At 45.0% G+C, this 20,528-nt stretch overlaps 1 protein-coding gene across 3 annotated transcripts in view; it reads right to left on the reverse strand.

The window, feature by feature from the left end:
- Positions 1-20,528, reverse strand: part of MICU1 (mitochondrial calcium uptake 1) — an 88,854-nt gene that overhangs the window by 60,746 nt on the left and 7,580 nt on the right. For 2 of the 3 annotated variants that reach the window (XM_064429835.1, XM_064429837.1), the window contains exons 3-5: positions 17,288-17,449; positions 8,192-8,369; positions 2,693-2,855 (exon numbers count right to left, since the gene is read on the reverse strand). In XM_064429835.1, coding sequence (XP_064285905.1) covers positions 2,693-2,855; positions 8,192-8,369; positions 17,288-17,448 — 502 coding nt within the window. In that variant the 5' untranslated portion in view covers position 17,449. The remainder of the gene's footprint in view (positions 1-2,692; positions 2,856-8,191; positions 8,370-17,287; positions 17,450-20,528) is intronic. The other variant, XM_064429836.1, reaches the window with a different exon arrangement.

The following is a 20,528-nucleotide window of genomic DNA, read 5'->3' on the forward strand; positions in this document are numbered from 1 at the left end:
ATGGAGGGAATCCTTGCACTTCCCACCAAAGACAGAGTATTTTCACTTTATTTTCAGCTGGTTTGGGACTGGGGTTCCAAGGAAGCACCAGGCAGGAAACTGCCATCCCTTCCCATCCACTGCTGGAGCAAAACTTCACCTCTCAGGTATGAGAGGACATAAGAGAAAAAAAAAATAAATACAGGACTGCAAGGAGAAGAAATCACCACCCACGCTTCTCCTGGCACTTGAACTTTCCAGATAGCACAGAAAGAATCTTTGTTTTTAAAGCAGCTTTCCAGTTTAATGCCATTCTTTGGCTTCTTCTGACAAACCACTCCAAGCTCAGCAAGCTCATGTCATTACTTAAGCACAGTTTGCCTACTTGGGAATGCTGTGGCAGGAAGTTTGACTGAACCAGAGAAAGCAATCTACAGGAGCTGAGGAATTGGCATTCATTTTCCCCAAGCTAGCAAAACACAGGCCAGAATTAAGCTGACACTTTATTGACAATAAATCAAACTTTCCCCTACGTAATCCATAAAAATGAATCAGGCACACAATACCCTCACAGTAGATGAGCAGTTTAAAAATAAATACAACAGGGACTCAGCTGCCTCGTTACTCCAGATCACTTATACTCCTCAGTGTTTTCTCTCCATAAAACAGCAGAGGCATTTACAAGAAGTTACTCCCTGAAATTACGACCTGCAGCTCGAGCACACTGAAGGATTACCTCCAGGAGGTGTCCCAGGAACACACCAGGCTACATCAGACCCCCAGAGAAGGCTTTGGGATGAAGGCAGGATGCCCCAGCCCCAGTGGAGGGCACACCCAAGTCGTGACTCAGGATGAAAGCAGCCCCAGCATTTCCCAACTAACCGGTAACCTAAATTACCCTATGAGTCAAAAGCACCAGCAGGGTGTGAAGTACAGGACTCATCTGGCCAGCAGGTAGCACTCTTTGTTTTCAATTTCTGCTCTGAAAACCAGACCTATCTTCCTTTTTATTTTTTACTACCAGCTTTAAAAATGTTTCAGAACAAGGTTATGGCTGGTTTGACTTTATTGCAGCAATAAGTGTTGTACTCTTCTACTGTTCATTATGTGTTAAAAAAAACCCATTTACTGTGATTGTGATGATGTACAGAGCTGGTAAGGAACAACCACCCTAGAGTAGCTCCATCAAGAAGCAAATCCACAAAATTTCCCTAAGTGTTCTGAAGACAGATTTTTCAACTCAACAAAATCCAAGATGCCTACCTTCCTGCCCTGCCTGCTGATGGGCAGCCCAAGCTCAGCTTCCATCCCATTCCACTTGCTAAAAGCACCCAAGACCACTTTCTTCCCTTACAACTGCTGTGTGTCACTGACTGGCAGCACTTGCAGGCACCATGGGGCCACTTCAACAGCCAGGATAACAGTGAGAATACAATGGGAAGTGAGTGGCCAACACTGATGAATTATTATTTCCCATTAGTCACCTCTGCTTGTCTCTGAGTGAGGTGTTTGCTCAGCATTCTTCCACCTATTTGCTGTACACACCCTAAAATGCACCAAGCACGTGGAAGAACTAAAAGAAGAATCAGATGTGTTGAAATGAAACACAGGATGTTTTCAGTTTTAAGCTTCCAGACAGGTGCTACTGCTTTTCCAAGTACAATTCAAGGAGTTTAACATAGACAGGATGGTAACCTACAGCCATTAATTCACATGGAAACTACAGCTATTTCCAGGGAAAATGGAAACCTAAATATCAATTCACCTACATACTTTAAACACTCATGTCAGGATTATTTTTTCTTCCCTCCTGCACACACTTCATATTGTTATTTTTGAAGCACAAGGGTACACAGTATTTATTTAGCAGCTGTCATCTAAGACATCAAAACAGTCTCACAATTTGGACATAAACCCCACACTCAAATATTTAACATTTGGGGGCTGAAGTTCTACATTAATGTCTGCAGAGACATTAGGGAAGGGAAGTTTTAATTTGACAAAAGCCTGTCTCATTCTTTGAGATACAATGTAGGAGACCAAGAAACATGAAACACCCCAAACATCAATCTCTAAAATGGAGACAAAATGAATCTCTAAATGGAGACCCCAAATATGAAATGGAGACAAAAACCTCTAAAATGCAGCCTCCTGCTACCCCACCAACACCAAACATTCAGGACAGTTTTCCAGACAAAAGCAAGTGTCTCTCTCCCACTTTTTGATTGCCAACCCCCCCAGGTACCACAAGTGATGTGTTTGTCTGCAGCCCACAGGGAATTTGAAGATGGCAGAGATGAGCCCTAGCCTGACCAGCAGCATCACATGGGGCTGCCTCAACCCCTTTGGAACCATTTAGGTTGGAAAAGACTCCTAAGATCATCGACTCCAGCCTTTATTGCTGATGTTTTCCTTGCCAAAGCAACCTCCTTTTGTAGGTGTAGGAAGTGCTTCAGTTAAAGGTAATATTTCCTTGTTAAATACAGGAGAAAGGCATCCCATCTCTCTTCAGGGGCTCACACCAGCCAGCTCTACTACAGTGCAACAGCATTTTGGGAAACATGAAAGCACTCAGGCTAATTTTGGGCTTGGAGCAGGAGACCTTCAGGAGATGCTTCCTAGCCCTGGCAATTAGAGCTGGGAAGTTGACAGAGCAGGTGAGCAGAGCCTGGGGAGTACCAGCTCCCCTGATCAGCACCCACCCAGCACTCACTCTCTGGCTGCTTCTCGTTGGGGGTGATGGATCTCACAAAGTCCTGCGGGGTCATGAACACCTCGGACTCGCCGTGCTCGTTGATGACCTTCAGCGTGGCAAAGTACCTGAAGATTTTGTCTGGTGTGGAGTAGGCTCTGATCCTGTTCTCATATTCCATCACCTGGAAATGAAATTCAGCCAGTATTAGATGTGCACTGTCCCTGCCCCACGCTGACTCTCAGTCCTCAAAGATTTTTGCCACAGGACAAGTTGTGTGCAGCAACACAACTCTGGACTCTTTTGGCATTATTCCTTTCAAAAACCCTTCCAACACCCAGGAAAATTGGACATAGCTGCTGATATCCCAAGATTAAGAACAAAGACTAAAAATATTTATTATTAATAAATTCAGACACTTCATGGTGGCAGAAGAAAAACAAATTCACAAAATCCCTGAAGGTGCTTTAAAAAATGAGCATAAGGAAACACACTGGCATCACATTTGTGAATCTAAAGCAGCCCAATATTTTAACCACAGTGTTGAAGGGTTTGATTTGTGATTAATATATGAAGTAAAAGAAAAAAGTCTTGGAAAGCTGGGAGAAACCTTTACTTTCAAGCAGAGTATTGGAAAAAATCACTTGGAGCCGCAGCTGGTTGCTCAGTCACCCAAGCTCATTTTTTCCTCTCTTCTATCACACTGGCAGAATTCCCCAGAAACTCAGTCCTCCTCACCAATCTGCTCCTTCCTAACTCTGCCAGCAGTGATTCTTTTTTTTTTTTTTTTTTGGTACCTAGAATCAGTTTTCCCCCAAACAGCTGGAATTAATCAAAGACAACAGACAGCTTTTCTAAACAAAATCCCACCACAAGGGCACAGGGGTGGAAAAAGGCACAGGCACCTACACTTCATCATGTATTAGCACAGAAAACTTTCCTCCTTACTTCAGCTTTTCAGTCCTGCATTATATGCTGTGTTTAACAGTCCATAATGTACTTGAAACCTGCAGCTGGCCAAGAGCCACAGGAGGAAAAAATCCCCACCAATGATGTGCTGCAAGAGAACAGGCAAGATCAAGGGTACTGCCAAGGCAGCTGTAGATCATTCCTGGCTTTGGTCCTGCTTCAGCCTTGTCCTTAAATTCCTGAACAACTTCCTCAGCCTGATGTTTATCAGACAGAAAACACCCTCTAGTTTTTCTTACTTCTAGGATAAAAGAGAGCCAAATGTTTCAAATCCCCCAAGCCACGCCTTGGTAAAGCAAAGCCTCTCTCCTCTTTATTTGTCCCAAATGACATTACCTAGAATGAAAATACCTAAAGCATTCTCCCCACTCCTCTCTGCATCACCACAGCTCTTCCAGAATTCACCTGTCCTTGCATCAACCATTACAGGCAGTTCCCTCCCTCCTGCAGGAGAGTTTTTTTCCCCAGGCCCTTTGCACTTCTAATCAACAAAACTAATCCCACTTTTATTGCTTCAGTCCACAAGGTTCTGCACAGCTAAGGGCATTGGAATGAGGAAAATTGCTTTATTGCCAAGCTCCAAGTAAAAGATGACATCCACTTTTCCACTTCTTTCTGGCTTTGTCTACTGCTCCCACCTGGCAGGAGGCAGCTCCTTATGCCAAAGTGATCTTTTCACTTGTGGGTGCAGGCCATATCTCACTTCTGCCTGACCTGATCTCATGAATAACACCCCACCCAGCTTAATCAGCCAGAAACAGCTCAGTATTTTTACCTTCAAGGAAGACAAATAAAACAAGGACAGTATGAAACCCCAGACTGGAGCCAAGAGCAGACACCACAGAGCACAACCAGCTCCCTCCATCCATGGCAACCCTTCAACACAGCCTGCTTTCTAGCTAAAAAAACCATTAACCAAATTTTCCAAGCCTGTGGAAAATTTTATTGCAAAGCACTATCAATTGCTTTCCCTCAAGCCAGCTGGGCACAACTGAACAACCCCACTGCTGCACCTGAGACAGGAGCCTGACATTCTGCCACTAAAACCACGTTCCATTTTACCCCACCTGACTTCATATCCACAATGGCTCTTCCCTCTGCATGTATTTTAAGCCCCTGCTAAGATGCTGCTCTCAGACTTCTTGCTTTCAGGTGCTTTTCTCTTCAGGTTTAGAATATTTAGAGCATTACTACCACAGCAATAACAGCTTACTAACAACATGGGCTCAAAACCACATCTCCTGTCTCATCTTTCAGCACAGAAATGCAGTCTGGACCAAAAGAGCAGAATCTAAACTGCTTTTTAGCATCATCACAACTGAAATCTCACTTCTTCTACAAGAAGGGAGCAAATGCAGCCACACTTCTTCCCTTTTGCCTGCAGCTGAACTCACAATTACATCATTCTTGGTAATGAGCTAATCAGCTGGCAAAAACTGACAAATGTTGCAGCCCATCCCTCTGACTGCAAGGCTGGGTGCAACACGAAGCCAGGTCAAGAAGGGAGCAGCCAAGATGAGGGAAAACCTCATTTATTTATGACTGGGTGCTGAACATCAAGGGGTGATTACAAGGGTGGCCTGATTCCCCCAACACAAATGTGGAGTTAAGGGCCCAGGTATCTGGGTGCAGATAACCATTTGTGAGGGGATTTTGCACTGCTTCAAAGCCACCTGGACTGAAAATCATGCCAGACAAGTGTCTCCTCTCCTGACCTCTCACCTTTCCCTAGTACAATCCAGTCCTTGATGCAAGGAAGTCCAGGCAAAATTCTTATCCTGCCTCCAGAAACGCAGCCTCACGTAATCAGGCACTTTCAGAAGGATGATATGACCCAAAGGGAAAAATCCCTTTTTTGCATTTATTAGTAGAGCATGTACTGGAGGAGAAAGACAAGTAAGTAATCCCTGTTGCTCTACAAGAGTGAAGGTGCTGTTGAGACTGTCAATGTTTATGCTAAGCCTCAAGTTAAAAAAAAAATAAAATTTAAAATCCAAATCCTATGCTGACATGAAAATAAAGCTCTAAATTAACATCTCAAGGCACAGAGCATCACCAGGGCCTCCCTGACTATGCAGCAGCACACATCTTTACAGGGTAAATTAATTAGGAATAATTTTCTTCGTGCTTCCTCCTGTGACACACACCCAAATGAAGGCTCAGCACGAGGAACATCCCAAGGCAAGATACCTGCAGGACCCAAACACTGCCAGTACATCTTGATAAGTCAGCCCTACTGCTGCATGAAAACACTTTTAGCAAGTTAATTAACACATCAGCCCGCCCCCATCCTGCATTACAGCTCATTAGCCTTCAAACTATATTGAGGCACTCAAGTAATTGTTTTCCTTTTCTGCCCTACATATCCAGGACCTACACACTGCACAGACACCTGCCTGGGAACATCCACACACAATCCCAACAGCTGTGAGTGCTTTATGCTTCACCCTGCCCCTCTCCCTGGATCACTGTCTAAAACAGCAATGTCAAACTTAATTTACTGCTTCACCACTAATCATCACCTTCATTAAAAGCAACATTAGGATAACAAACAAGTGTTAAACACTTCTAATTAGGCTTAATTTTTTTCACAAGGAAAATCCCACGCTATTTTCAATTAATTATGGGAAGAGCTGGGAAGAGTTTTTACAGTGGGTGGTGGTTTGTAGAAGAGTCACGGATCCCCGAGGTGCTACACAATTAGGGGAGCAGCACATCCTGGGAGCAGCCCCGATTTTGAGTCAGGAGCAGGGCACACCTTCCCCTGTCATCTGAGCTGGCCACATCCAAACAGCTCCCGGGGTGACTCACTGCAGCAACTGCTGCTCAAACAGCAGGCACCTGGGACAATACCTGGCACATCCTGCCTTTAAAGGAGCTTTTGCAACATTGGCATTCAGGCCACACGAGGTACATTCTGTCTGGAGGCTGCAGAGAAAAGCTTTGTGTTGGCACAAAGATGATGAGGGCTGTCCCCAGGGAAATCGCTGCTCCTGAGCTCCTGCTGTTGGAGAAGGCTGACTGGGATGAGAAGGGATCCAGGCCACACACTATTCCCATCTTTTGGGCACACCTGGCTCGTGTCTTATTTGGAAATCATGGTCAGATTCCTCCCTGCCTAGTTTGGGAAGGAAAGAGCTGGTCAACACAGGCACATCTCAAACAACTGGAACAATAGTTCTTGCATGTAAAAAACTTCCTCTGGCTTCCCCAGCCAGCAGCCACATCAGACAAAAATCAATCTTTACACTCACGGTATTCAAAAGTGAGAGTGTGGGTGGAGGTGGACTGTGGTTTGATCTTTGTAACCTGCCTCCATCTGCTAACACTGGAAAAAACCAATAACCTGCTTTTCTTGAGTGGTACTGGCAAAAGCTGAAGTTGTCAGAGCACCTGACACCCAGCTGCCATGAAAATTAGCAGCTTCCAAGAACCCACATTCCTGGACAATTCTGAATATCTCAGCACAGTATCTTACTACATCACTGAGCTGCCACCAACATGTCACAACAGGAGAGAGTCTGGAGCCCCAAATACCATGGGGCACTTGAAATCTCAAGTTGTGTAATCTTTTCTGACCAGGAACCAAAATGATTCAGCAGCTCTAAAGGAAACAGCTCTTAATTTTTCATGAGAAGCTGTTAAGCCACTATATATGACTACCCACAATTTAACAGCTAATGAGATGCAACCTCCAGAATACAGGCTTAAAAATAAATATCAGAAGCAAGTCATAACAAAATGGGAGTAGATGCTCTTCACAATTTCTTTCTCCTCTTTGGTGCTGCAAAGATATTACATCATCCAACGAAGCCCTATAAAACTGACATCCAGATGGGCTTAAAAAATAAAATACTGCCGTCTGCCAGCTCCCAGTTAGAGGACTCTGTCAGATCAAATTACACATCCTTTAATGACAGTGGTTTCAAATAGCACCAAACTTGTCAGTTCTGAGGTGCCCAAAGCTCCTGGAACTCCCCAAGAGTGAAGGCAGGTCACAAACCAACAACAGAGTTTATTACTCAAGATTTCCTCCTCTTGAAAATGTGTTTGATCTGAAAATGAAATAGCCAGAAGCATCAAGAGAGAGCCAGGACTAACCAAGAAGGGGGACTGAGCCTGTATTTCAAGAAGTACATTTGCACAGAATAATTAAATGAAGATTTAAAGTACACCTTTCCTACAACCCTCCCTTCCACATTCTCCCTCTACTTCTTCCTACATGCACTGTGTATATTCACAGGCAAAAGGATGGACTCAGACACACATGCTGAATATCCCAGATGGTTCAAAAGCTTTGGCACCAATTCCCTGCTTTGTATGCACCATCCTCACAGCCATCAGTGCAGGAGCCTTGATTATCTTGGACATGTAAGTGGAGGTGGGAAAAGAGGTCTCCATTTCAGAGGATCAGTGTTCTGTGCCTTCCAAATACACAAATTTCAGCCTGCAAAACCTCATAGCAACATGCTGAGAAAGTAGGCTCCCAAATGAAAATAAAGACAGGTGCAGGGCCAGCTTTCCCTCTTGCAAGATGCCCGGGTTTGGTACCTTGCGGTCCCTGAACCCGGAGCGCTTCTTCTTCTTCCCTTCCGGCGGCGCCTCCTCATCGCCCGCCGCCACCGCCCTCCTGCCCTCGCTGCTGCTGCTCTCCTCCTCCTCCTCGTGCTTCATCTTCTCCCCTGGCTCTGCCCTCGGGCCGTGTCTGACAGAGTCTTCTGCATAGGCCCTGTACCGGGGAGAAGAAAACAGCCGTTTAGGAAGTGACTGAGGGGTGCCACAAAATGGTCCCGCCAGGCTCCACCTGAGCACAGCACTGGTTACAGTTCAGGGGGGAGGGCTGCACAGCAAAAGCAAGAAGTGACCAGTCCCCGTGGAATTCAGTGTGCTTTCCCCTGTTGTAATCAAATTTCCACCCCACATCAAAACCCAGACTAATGGCCACAGTAAGTTTTCCCAGTCCAAATCACTCAGTGAATTATGACACCCTCTCCCAAAAACCAGACATGCAAGAAGCACTGTGAGAAAGGCATAGCATACCTCCTCTAGCACTAAATTCCACCTCTGCTTCCCCAAAAAGATGTATTAAGTGACAGAAATGTGTTTTACTATCAGCGCTGCAGGATTCAGGATGAACAACCTTTTTGTTTCAGCTCAGCTGATTTATTTTCTATCTCCAGCAGCTGACAAGCTGTTTTATCCCTTTCTTCCACCAATGGCTTTTCTAAACACCAGTGCTGCAGGATTTGTGACAACAAAACTGGAGTTGTTTGTCCTCAAGGTGCAAATAAAACTCTGGCAGAGCCCAGGGCCCCTTTCCCCTTGCTGTTCAAATACAAAGATCTTCAGTCAACTCTGTTCATAGACCAAGATTCAACACTTCAAATCACTCGGAATAGGGAGCAACTCGCAGAACTGCAACTGGAAATGGGATGATTAAATAAAAAGCAGGATAAATGCCTAAGCCAAACAATGCTCTGGCTTTCCCATGCTTTACTTGTAAAGCAGTTTAGAATCAGACAGAGCTCAGACCACATTAACATCAGTGAAATGATAATCTCTGAGGATCCCTTAACGTGTCACAAGCAACAAAGCCAACAGATTGACAAAATTATTTCTCTTTCTAAAGGACTCAAACAGCTCAGGGAAACATCCCAGCCTGCCCATAATTTAAGTAAATCTGCCTTTACTTTGCATTCCTGGTGATTTATTTTGGACTCATCACAGGGTATGGAGCTTACACACAGGTGCTGCTCCTTGGCCACTTTGGTACTGCCTGGAGCTATGAATGTGGTCATTTACAGCTGTGTGAGTTTGTTTTAAAAGGGCTGCCTGGGGAGAGAAACAAAAACAAACCAAGATTTTTGAAGTCTCCCAAGTTCTAAACAAAAGGCTACACATACTTCATCCTACCAGTTTCCTGGAAAACACAGATGTGCTATGTTATACTAACAGAAGAGAGTCTGTGTCTGTCTCCCTAGGAATCACAGAATCATGGAATGGTTTGGGTTGGAAGGGGCCTTGAAGATCCTCTCATTCCAACCCCCTGCCATGGGCAGGGACACCTTCCACAGCTTGCAGCAATCTCAGCACATCAGCTTCCAAGAAGGAGAAATGAGAGTAAGTGATCCATCAATTAAATTAAACGCTACCAAAATAAAAGACAGCTCTCTCCTTATCAGCATCCAATAATTCACTGACAGCACAGTACAAGACAGATGGGAATGGGCTAAAGAACTGCAAACGTCCACAGTACTGGTGGGAAGACACTTCATCATTTATGGAATGCTTTGGGTTGGAAGGGATCAGCTCAGACAGGGATTCAGAGGTTTCTAGTCCACAGTGGGACAGAACACAGCTCCTTTACAGGAGTGTGATGTAATAAAATACACAAGTGTTCAGTGAAGAGCAGTATCAATCCTGCCTTTTCACATTAAAATGGAGTTTTACACACCTCCTGTTCTGAAAAGGCCCCGAGTCTCAATTTGCCAATATGTATTTGTGAGTCTTACAGCAAAGCACCATCTTTATGGTCTCCACTGAACCAAACTTTCAGAGACAGGACCAAACCTGGGTCCTCCACAAGTATCTTAAGGTAGGGAAACGCTTTCCCCAGAACAGTGCTGCAGCTGATCTCTCTTGGAGAGCATGAAGTCCATGCTGGCACTTATCCTGAAGCCTTTCCTGAAAGTTTAATCAGCACTGGCACACCCTTGAGGAGCTGTGGGTTTGGCTGAAAAATGCAGCTGCCAGCCAAGGCTACACCAGCAGCACTGACATGGAAAGCCCTTGTGCAGGCAGGACACCCACCTTTAGCAGCTCTGAGGGAACCTCTTGGGAAAAGGGACAGAAAAGCAATAGGAAATCAATTGCTTATCTCCACAACTAAGGTGTTCCATAGGAAACAGGCTGGAGAATAGCTGTATCAGGAAAGATTTGCTCCCGTAATGCTTGACTGACAGCTAGCAGACCAGGGAAGGGATAGATGAAAAATCAAACTTTTTCAGCACATCCCACGCATCCCTTCAATCCATCAGGCTGTCAAGTCAGTTGCTCCAGCGATACCCACAGAGGCTGTTTGAACACAGTCAGCTTTTTCCTCCCTCTGGTTTATCCAGGTAATTAACTCTGCTCCACAGTCAGATCAGCATCCAGGAGAAGGAGCTGGGGAGAAAGGCAGGGTCTGTAGGGTACTTCTCAAGCAAGGTTTTAACAGCTATTCCTGAACTAACCACTGAAGGAGCAGCTCTCTACGTGCACCTTCTCTGTGTATTTTACCACCCTCTGCTGAAATCCTTGGCTTCCAACAACTGCAACTTCCATACCTAGACCACATTAAAAAAAAAAATCTTTCAGTGCAGATGTCAGAGTATGGCTGGAGAAAAAGAAAGCTCATAGCTCCAGAAATATCCACCCTGCTGGACTTCCCTCAGCAAGTGAAGACTCTCTCTTCTCCTCCTGTTTGATGAGGCTGACTTGCCAATGAAATTCCTGGTGCTGCAGCTTCTGCACAAAAAAGGAAATGAAAATACAAAGCCTCCCTTCACTGTGTGCCAAGACCAGCCACCAGCCTTTCCCCACAGAGCGTGCCTGCCCTGGATGCTGAACCCTACTGCCATGCTTCAACCATTCTGATCTCTTCAGACTTTTTTTCCCTCCAGTGAACTGGATTTGAATAAAAGACTACTTCCCACCCACTTAGCAAGATCTCCTTTGAATCCTTGGAGAAAGCCAACAATCAAGTGTAAGATTAGATTCCTCATCCTCCCCCAAAACACTGAGCTACCAGAGGCCTGCAATGATAAATTCTCTCTTGGGGAATCATTCTTTAAGAGAGACAAACATATGCAAACATAAGATATACATGCAGGAAGGATGCTGGGACTCACACTGAGCATTGGCACAACACTCCAAGTTGCAGGTCTTCCAATGAATCACAACTCCTCCCTTGAAAGTATTTTTCTTCTTTGATTGACAGAAGCAGAACAGCATGAAAAAAATCACAAAACTTTGTGCCAGAGATAACAGTGCTCAGTTATTCTAATCCTGAAGGCAGCAGCAAAGTGTTCAGCTATCAGCTGTTGCTCAGTCTCAGAAGGAAATGTAAGAGATGGGCACTCAGGAGTCAGCAAAGATGCTGCCAGCAAACCAGAGGCAGGAGGGAGGAACCCTGCCTGACACACATGTTCCTCAGCTGACTAAGAGTTGCCATTGTCCCTGTATGTAAACATCTGGGGACATCCCAGGGAGGTTTAAAAGCCACTTAAGACTTCAGGACTTTCATGCTGTAATGCAAAAGCAAGTTAGGACACGACTTTCATAAAAACAGGCAACCTCCAGGGATCAGGAGAACTTTCAGCAAGGAGCTCTGGCTCATCCTCAGCTCAACCATATTCAGCACCTAAATTAGTTACCTGAAACTTTAATAAGGAATTCACCAAAGAGGATGAAGAGCCACAACCCATTTTTTCAAGGTGCTGCCACACTCACAGAGCTCTTCACTACTTTGCTTCCCACCTCATCTCTCACAGACACCAACAAAAATGGGCACAATGAATTTGTGGCAAGAACTTCACAAAGGCAGTAAACCCTAAGGCTGTGGTGTCCTGGCATTACCCCAATATCACTGTGAGCTATAAATCTGGCATTTCTTAATGCAGAAGATGCTGCTTTCATTTCCAGAGCTCACCACAGTGGGGTAAGGGCTGTGCCCCCAGGATCCAGATCCTTTCCTTGCCCAATGTCCATGGAAAAAAGCTCCAATATCCAGCCAAAAGCCACTGGAGAGAGCACAGTGTTCTTTCAAGACACACACAGATCAATGTGTCTTGGAGTCTTTGGAAAAAGCCCTCAGCACAGCAATCTCAAGGAGAGTCTCTTGAGTGTGTCACCTCTCACAAAGAATTAAAAAAAGCATAGAATCACAAAATGGTTTGGGTTGGAATGGACCTTAAAGATCAGCCCACTCCATCCCCCCAAGATGGAAATGCATGAGAACTCTAAAAATAAACTCACATGAACAACACCTCCAATTTTTCATCTTCTCTCCCATACATTAGGTTAAGTTGTACCTGACAGATCTATACCTATAAAACAGGTTTCTCCCCTCTTGGCTATGATTTATGTGGTTTCCTTTGTTTTACTACAAGAGAGATTTTTGAAGTCTCTGTTTCAGCTGGCATAAGATATTTCCAGCAATTCTCCCATTAAAAATGCATTCTAAGCAAATTGCTCTAAAGCCCCTGGGACATCAGTGCAAAAAATCAGTGCACTCTTAAACAGAGTTACAGAATCCCAAACCAGTTTGATTTGGAAGGAACTTTAAAGCTCCTCCAGTGCCACCCCTGCCATGGGCAGGGACACCTCCCACTAGCCCAGATTGCTCCAAGCCCTGTCCAGCCTGGCCTTGGGCACCTCCAGGCAGCCACAGCTTCTCAGGGCACCCGGTGCCAGGGCTGCCCCACCCCCAAAGAGAGCAATTCTTTCCCAATATCCAAACAAATCCTGTCCTCTGGCAGTGGGAAGCCATTTCCTGTGTCCTGTCACTCCAGACCCTTGTCCCCAGCTTTCTTGGAGCCCTGTTAGGCACTGGAAAGGGCTCCAAGTTCCCCACCCCAATCTGCAGGTGAGCTCTCCCAGCCTGGCTCCAGCCCTGGCAGCAGCTCCATGTCCTCCCCTGGACTGGCTCCAACAAGGTCCATGTCTGAGGCAGCAATTTCCAGAGCAACACAGGTGTCTTCCCTTATTCTTGCCACTCATTTATTCACAGGATAAGAAAAAGATCATTAAGTATTTTCAGTGTGTCAGGAAGAGCACTGGTAAGATTCTGCTTACAAAGGTCACTCCGGGCCCCCAAAGGTACCTTTGCTCCCTTACTTCACTCAATGTTAGACTGATTAACAAGCTTCAGCACCAAAATGCAAATTTAAGTGCTTTCAGCGGCCCACAGATTCAGCCAAGAAGGGTTGTGACAAGAAGAACAGATCTGCAGCCATTTCAAATGGGTATCAGGAACAAGAAAGTGCAAGTTTTACACCAGGATCAGTAACAGAATATTTTTTACAAACGTTAAGCTTGCCACAAACTTAGGTTTAGTACTTCTCATATATTAGTGCCTCATTTAGAGTAGCCAATGACTGCACCAAGATTAATTTCAATTAATTCAGTTCATTATGCCAATGCCCAGATACTTAATTACTTCTCTTGCCAGCTGGAAATCCTCAGAGTTTAAGTTATTGCTGAGAAAGGGTAAACTTCATTAGTCTTCTAAGCTCAGCTATTTGCACTGCTCAAGTACTCCTTGCCACAGGAAAACTGAGCAGCAAGAGCTACTCCTGTTGTACAATAATTTAAAGGAAATACCTTCCCCAAAAGCAGGCAGCAGGACTTCCCAGAGGGCAGGGAAGGCAACAAGACCAACACTTACATGCCATGGACCAAACAAAGATCCCACCAACCCACCTCCCACCTTAGGAAAACACAATTAAGTCCAGCTTGCATCATACAAGCAATAGGATTTTTCCATATCTGTCTTTGCATTCCTTGATTTCTTCTCTATCTTTGTGTGAGCTTCCTTAGGCCAGCACTGGCTTCTGCTGCTGCTCAGAGCACACCCTACACCTGAAATATTCTCAGACTGCACCTGAGAATTCCTGTCTTCACACCACTGTGGGAACTCAGTACATCACTCCGGATGTCCAGAGCTACCGAGACAACCCTTGGGGGCCTCGGAGGCCCTGGAATGTTGCCAAAAGTACCTGGTGGCTTGACTTTGATCCTTTTAAAGAAATGACACCTGAAGGTGAGGAGATGAGAGAATTTCAGGTCTGAATGGTGAGGGGATGTTATTCACTTGTTAGAACTTAAGTTAGAATGCACTGTACAGGGGGGTTTTATGTATTGTACAGGGGGGTCTAGAATTCTGTGCATGGATCAGGAGTCCCAAGATGGAGGAATTTGGGCGTGCCCTGTCCTTCTTCTTTCTTCTCCTTGACATCCATGTTCAGGATGTTGTTGGCATGTGTGGATTGGTTCATAGAGAGAGTACACTTGCCAACAAGGGCAGAAAGTATTGGGAATTAAAGGTAAATATCTAATACGTAGTTTTCATTATAAAAGAGACAACGGCCCCGTGGGCGGGAGAGAGTGCCCGTGGCTGTCTTGCTGATCAGACCTTGGCTGGACAGACAGAAAATCTTTGTAGATAAGAAATAATAAACTCGACTGAAGACCTAAAGCAAGAGTCCAGACTCCTTCTTCGAGAGCGCGGCCTGCCCAGAACCACTTTTTCCCGTGCTGGGGCAGAGACAAGTGGCAGCCGACCCCGGCACACCACCATCATCATCTTCTACTTATCTAGCCCAAGAAACTTAAAATTGCCAACTTCTTCTTGATCTGGCCTGTTACATCTTCAATGCTTTAACTGTAAAGATATATTTACACATTTATCTCTTAGAACTAATTAATTATACTTACTGCTACTTCGTGTACTAACTCAGGACACACCTGCCTGAGTAACTCAGGATGTCATGACAAACATTCTATGTTCACCTACTCTCATACACTTAAACTCTACTGATCACCTAATATCCATTGTCAGAAAGACAAAGGAAACTTAAATTTCATCCCTTATTTCTTTAAACAAGGCTAAAATGCCCGCTTGAAAGTCCATTTGAAACTTCCACAGATGTCAGTATGAAAAACTTTCTACATCAAACATATCAGTTTTGTTCCTTGTTTTATTCAGCAGCTTTATGCCAAGTAATTAAATTAATATTGTAAGCTTGGGTGCACTTTTATTTTACAGTTGCTGACATTGAGGATTTATTTTATGGTTCAGATAGGAAAGGAATACTTGAAAGTCTGTACAATTCTATTTAGTGCTTTATAAATTTATAAAAGATGAAGGAGACAGAGCAAGGAAAGGCAAAACAAGTAATAACAGCAAGTCAGCTTCTCCAGATTGATGAGAGCTGAGTCTCACTGACTGATTTCTATCAGTGCTCTCAGCTGAGGAAGGTGCCCAAGGGCCTCCAAGGAACAGCAAAGTAATCCAGGAGCCAAAAATCTCTCCCTGACCCAGCATAGCATAAGTACCATCCTCCTGATAAAAGCAACACCAACACTCGAAAAATTAGCTGCTTTTAAAAGCAGAGGAACCTGCTACAGAAGGGAGATATTAACTCCATGTCTCTGGGACAGCTTTACATAGGACATGATGTCCTACTGACTTTCTGATCATGTTGAGGATAAGGTTTGAAGTGGAAAAACCCCACTCTCTTCCCTGCTGGAAAAGGGGAGTTATCCTGGCCATTCCCTCAGAGGCACTGACTGCATCAGTGCAGATCATTACCAAAATGCAGCACAAAATGACACTGTGCTGGATCACAGTGTTCTTCCTCCACTGAGCAGCTCCTCTTAGCAGAGAGCCAGCTTTGACAGCTCTAAGGAACAGCCAGAACAATTCCCATCACCTTTCTGCCACTGCATTAAAACTAAAGCCTTCTAGCCACAGGTGAGCAGAAAGCCAGCAACAAATCACTGGAGTATTAGAATGAAAAGAACATAAGCTTTCAGCAAATACTTTATTTTTAGAGTCTAATTGCAGTCATGTGCTCGAGTGACACTGCTGGTGCCACACTGCTCACTCGATGGAAAAGAAGGGAGTCCCTGTTTTACTGCAGACATGGCACAGCCCCAGGGTTCAGTGAGAGTCACCTCAGGAAAGCCCAAACATCCCCTTTCACCTCAGTTACAGGAAAGAGCTTTGAGCCTCAGAACCCATGAGGTGTCCTAAGGCTCTGACTGTGAAAATGCATATAAATCCTGTGTGCTGCTACCTTCCCATCCAAACTGTCCACTTCTGCTCCTCTGCTGCATTTTATACATCAAGCAGCCAGCAGACCACACCAAAAAAAAAAAAAAAAAGAGGGGAGCAAACCCTGCCCAGATGTGCTGTTTCAATCACAAGCTGTGAAAGTGAGGATTTCTCTCTTCACACCACCACAAACCACCAGGCAGGGAGGAAACGAGGCAGGAAACCACATCAAAGGGCCCTGTGAGACAACGCCTCACCCCGAGCTCTGCTGCACCCCCGAGCACTGCCAGCAGCAAAGCAGCTCCTCAGGGAATCACCCACAGCCATTCACAGAACCACTGGGATGGGCTGGAAGAGACTTCCAAGATCACTGAGTCCAACCCAGCCCCAACACCTCAACTAAACCCTGGCACCCAGTGCCACATCCAGTCTGTTTTGAAACACATCCAGGGATGGTGACTTCACCCTTCCCTGGGCAGACCATTCCAGAACTTTATCAGCCTTTCTGTAAAAAACTTTTTCCTAATATCCAGCCTATATTTCCCTTGGTGCAGCTTGAGGCTGTGTCCCCTGGTTCTGTCAGTGCTGCCTGGAGAAGAGCCCAGCCCCAGCTGAGCACAGCCACCCTTCAGGAGCTGTACAGAGTGATAAGGTCACCCCTGAGTCTCCTTTTCTCCAGGCTGAGCACCCCCAGCTCCCTCAGGGGTTCCTCTCAGGGTTTGTGCTCCCAGCCCTTCACCGACCTTCCTTCCACGCAGCAGCACAGGACAAGCAGGAGCGCCGCAGGTACTTACCAGGAGCAGGAAAGAACTTAGAAATCCATGTATTACCTCTGCCAAAGGAATCTGGCACTCGCTGTGGCTGCAGAGGCGCCGAGGAAAGCCGCCACCAGGAGCCTAGGCCGGGGCCCGGGGCGCGGGGCTGTCCCGTGGTGTCGCCGCGCCACCGCCGCCAGCCCCGCGGCCGCGGGCAGGAAGCGCAGCCGGAGCATCCTGCGGGCGAGAGCGCTGCTTTAGCAAAACAACGGAGCTCCCAGGGCTGCCTGGCCTAGAGCAGGCACGGTTTCACACGATAACCCACGGGGGTTTATTACCTGTTCTGAAAGGGGCACATAATCTACCTAATAAACAGATCAAGTACCTGCGAGAACACTCACATGTATTGGCACACACCTGGCTGTCACATCCAACTGCTTATCAGCGTTATTCCAATTCCTCAGCCTTTCCCCAAAACCCTCAGCAAGAGGGAATCTCACCTTGACTGTGGGACTGTGGACTCCACATCCCTGCAAATGTTCAAGGCCAGGCTGGATGAGTCCTGGAGCAAGCTGCTTTAGGGAATGTGTCCCTGCCCTCTAACAGGATGATCTGAAAGGCCCCAAACCCAAACCATTCCATGATTCCATGAAATATCTGTCTCTCAATTTCCTAGGCATGGAAGATGGCAGGTAGACCTGATAAACAACTACAGCAGGTAAGAGGCATTTGGCCAGAAGGAAAGTCACAGCTGGATTTTAAAAGGCAAATTTAGCCAAATAACAAGAAAACCTATCAAACAAAACCCAACCCAGGCATTTAAATTTTCCTAAGAAAAACCTACTGTTCTTAAATCCCTTTCTTTTTAGCTAGCCTGGAGCAAACATTTATATGCAACTGTAAGTACAGGACAAATTTCAAAGTGTCAAAACTTATAAAATACAACCCATACCCCATTACATGTCCAACAGAACAGAGACAAATGGGAAAGCAGAGCTACAAATCTAAACATAATTACAACAGAGGAAAAGGAACCACAGAAACAGCACCTCATCACACACCAGCTGCAGGAGGCAAAGCAATTCTGGTGGCTCACAGCATTGAAGGCAAAGGGTAAATGCTGCCTTGGAAAAGAAAATCTGCTGTGTGTTCTTGTGAAATAAAGGTTGCATTTCTGAGGCAAATGCAATCTTTTCATTCACAAGGTCAGACTTAAAATTGGGAACAGAATGGTAAAGGAATTCCCAAAAAAAAACCACAGAGCAGAGGAGCAGCAGCCTAATTTTTCCTTTTATTCCCCATTCTACTCATATATTCCCAGGCAGTGAATGACCACAGAACACAAAAATAAAGCCACAACTGTTGTTTTCTATTTGCTTCTGCAACACAGGATGCCACCACACCATTCTGCTAAACCATTCCCTTCCAAAAATGAGGATCCTGGGGCTGTCTGTGCAAACACCTCTGAGGTGTGTGGTGTGTTAGGCCATTCCCACTGCAGAGCTGGACAGATCAGTGCCACTTGCTGCAGGTCAGGATTCCACAGTGGAGGGATGCACAGTTTGGGATGGGAGCAGATGAGGAGGGAGAGAAGACACATCCAACATTCAGCAGATAATTCTGAGGGCTGGAGCTCAGCATCTCTTAAGGCAAGGGGTGGTGGAGAAGGCCCTGAAGACTTCATGGCACAGTAAAAAAAGCAATGAAAAATCATTAACAAATCCCTTAACAGTGGGTTTTTCCTATCAGATTAAGACTTTTGCCCAGTCCTGGGACAAGGGAGGTGGGATGGAGCACAAGAGATGGTGAGGTGGCAAAGCCACTGGCTGCCCATCCATCCCCACCCTGGTTTATGGGCAAACACCACAAATTTCAGGGCTCACAGTGAATCCATCCAAACAGCATCCCTGTGATATTCATCTGTGCTCCTATTAAAATGGGCATTATGGCTTTGTTTATTCCCTTTCAAATAAACAGGTTTAAAATTCAAATGTTAATAGAATGCAGCCAGCTAACAGCACTGATCCTCCAATCCTCTCCAGCTCTGAACAACGAGAAAAACAATTCTGATTTCAAATTTAAAATTATTTCCACTCTACACAAACCTGATGTTCCCATTTTGTCTCCAGGGATGAATTTCTGTTCCATATGCAGAGGAAAATCTGCATGTGTTCCTTTCCCCAAGGAGCTATCCCTGCCCTTTCTAGGGTTCCCCATCCCAATTACAGCTTTATATTCCTAACATGTATTGGATAAGGGAAGTATTGCCAGTATCACTTAACCAACCAAAATGAAAATTAAGCCCCACAGCATTCACTTGGGAGCTTGAAGAGATTTTTTATAACATTTCTGATGATTGGCTTTAGTACTGCATAAATGTTTACTCTGCCTGAGCCTTAAGAAACACTAAATTATCTGCTTTGTCCAAGCAATCTCCATCCTTGATTTTGCTGGGATGTTTACCCAGTGTTCACTTGGTAGCAACTGCCTGAGAAATCTGAAAGCAGCCATTTCTCACAATTGCCCCAAAATAAAGAGCATCCTTATGTCACAGCAATTAAAAAAATCCCTTTGGAAGCTGAATTTTCCATCTGCAATTTCTACAGTCTCTCACAATTTTCTTTTTTTAAATCAGAAGTGCCATGGTATTTGGTATATTTGTTTAAAAACTCCAGGCACTGAAGTCAAGATCACTTGAGAAAGCTGATGCTCACTTTCTGAAAGACTAAAAATAAGCATCTTGCCCTGTGCAGCAACAAAAAACTCAATACCACAGTTTGAGTAGGGCAAGGAATAAAACTGAGATCCAGTATAAAACTCCCATCAACTGATGTGATTACAGCTCACAATAAGAAGCAATCCAAATTCCTGAATGATTTACTATAATAAAATATTATTTTTATAGGATACAACAAAGCAGCCCAGAGGGAAAAAAAACCACCAACAAACACTTAGATTTTATGTTTGCTTATTTTCATTATTTTGGAGTGATCATGATGTTCTAGCACTACAGCTACAAGGAAATCTGTAGACTGTATTTATGTTTCCAAGAGATAAGCCAAGCTTACCTTAAATTCTCGCTCAGAACAGCTCTGTAGTTACTTCCAGAGGTTGAATCAATATCCTTGGGCAAATGAAACAGTTGGGGCTTTTTTTTCAGAACAGAATGACCCATCTACTTTTATTTATGCCACAATTCATAGGTAGATTTTTCAAAGAAGAGTCAACAGAGAGACTCAAACCCACTAGGAAAACACCACTTCCAAGCCAGAACAGGCTCCATTCAAACTGAGACCATCCAGGTCAGGGGAAAAGA

This window comes from Passer domesticus, chromosome 8 (genome assembly GCF_036417665.1).
Source record: "Passer domesticus isolate bPasDom1 chromosome 8, bPasDom1.hap1, whole genome shotgun sequence".
Classification (NCBI taxonomy): domain Eukaryota; kingdom Metazoa; phylum Chordata; class Aves; order Passeriformes; family Passeridae; genus Passer; species Passer domesticus.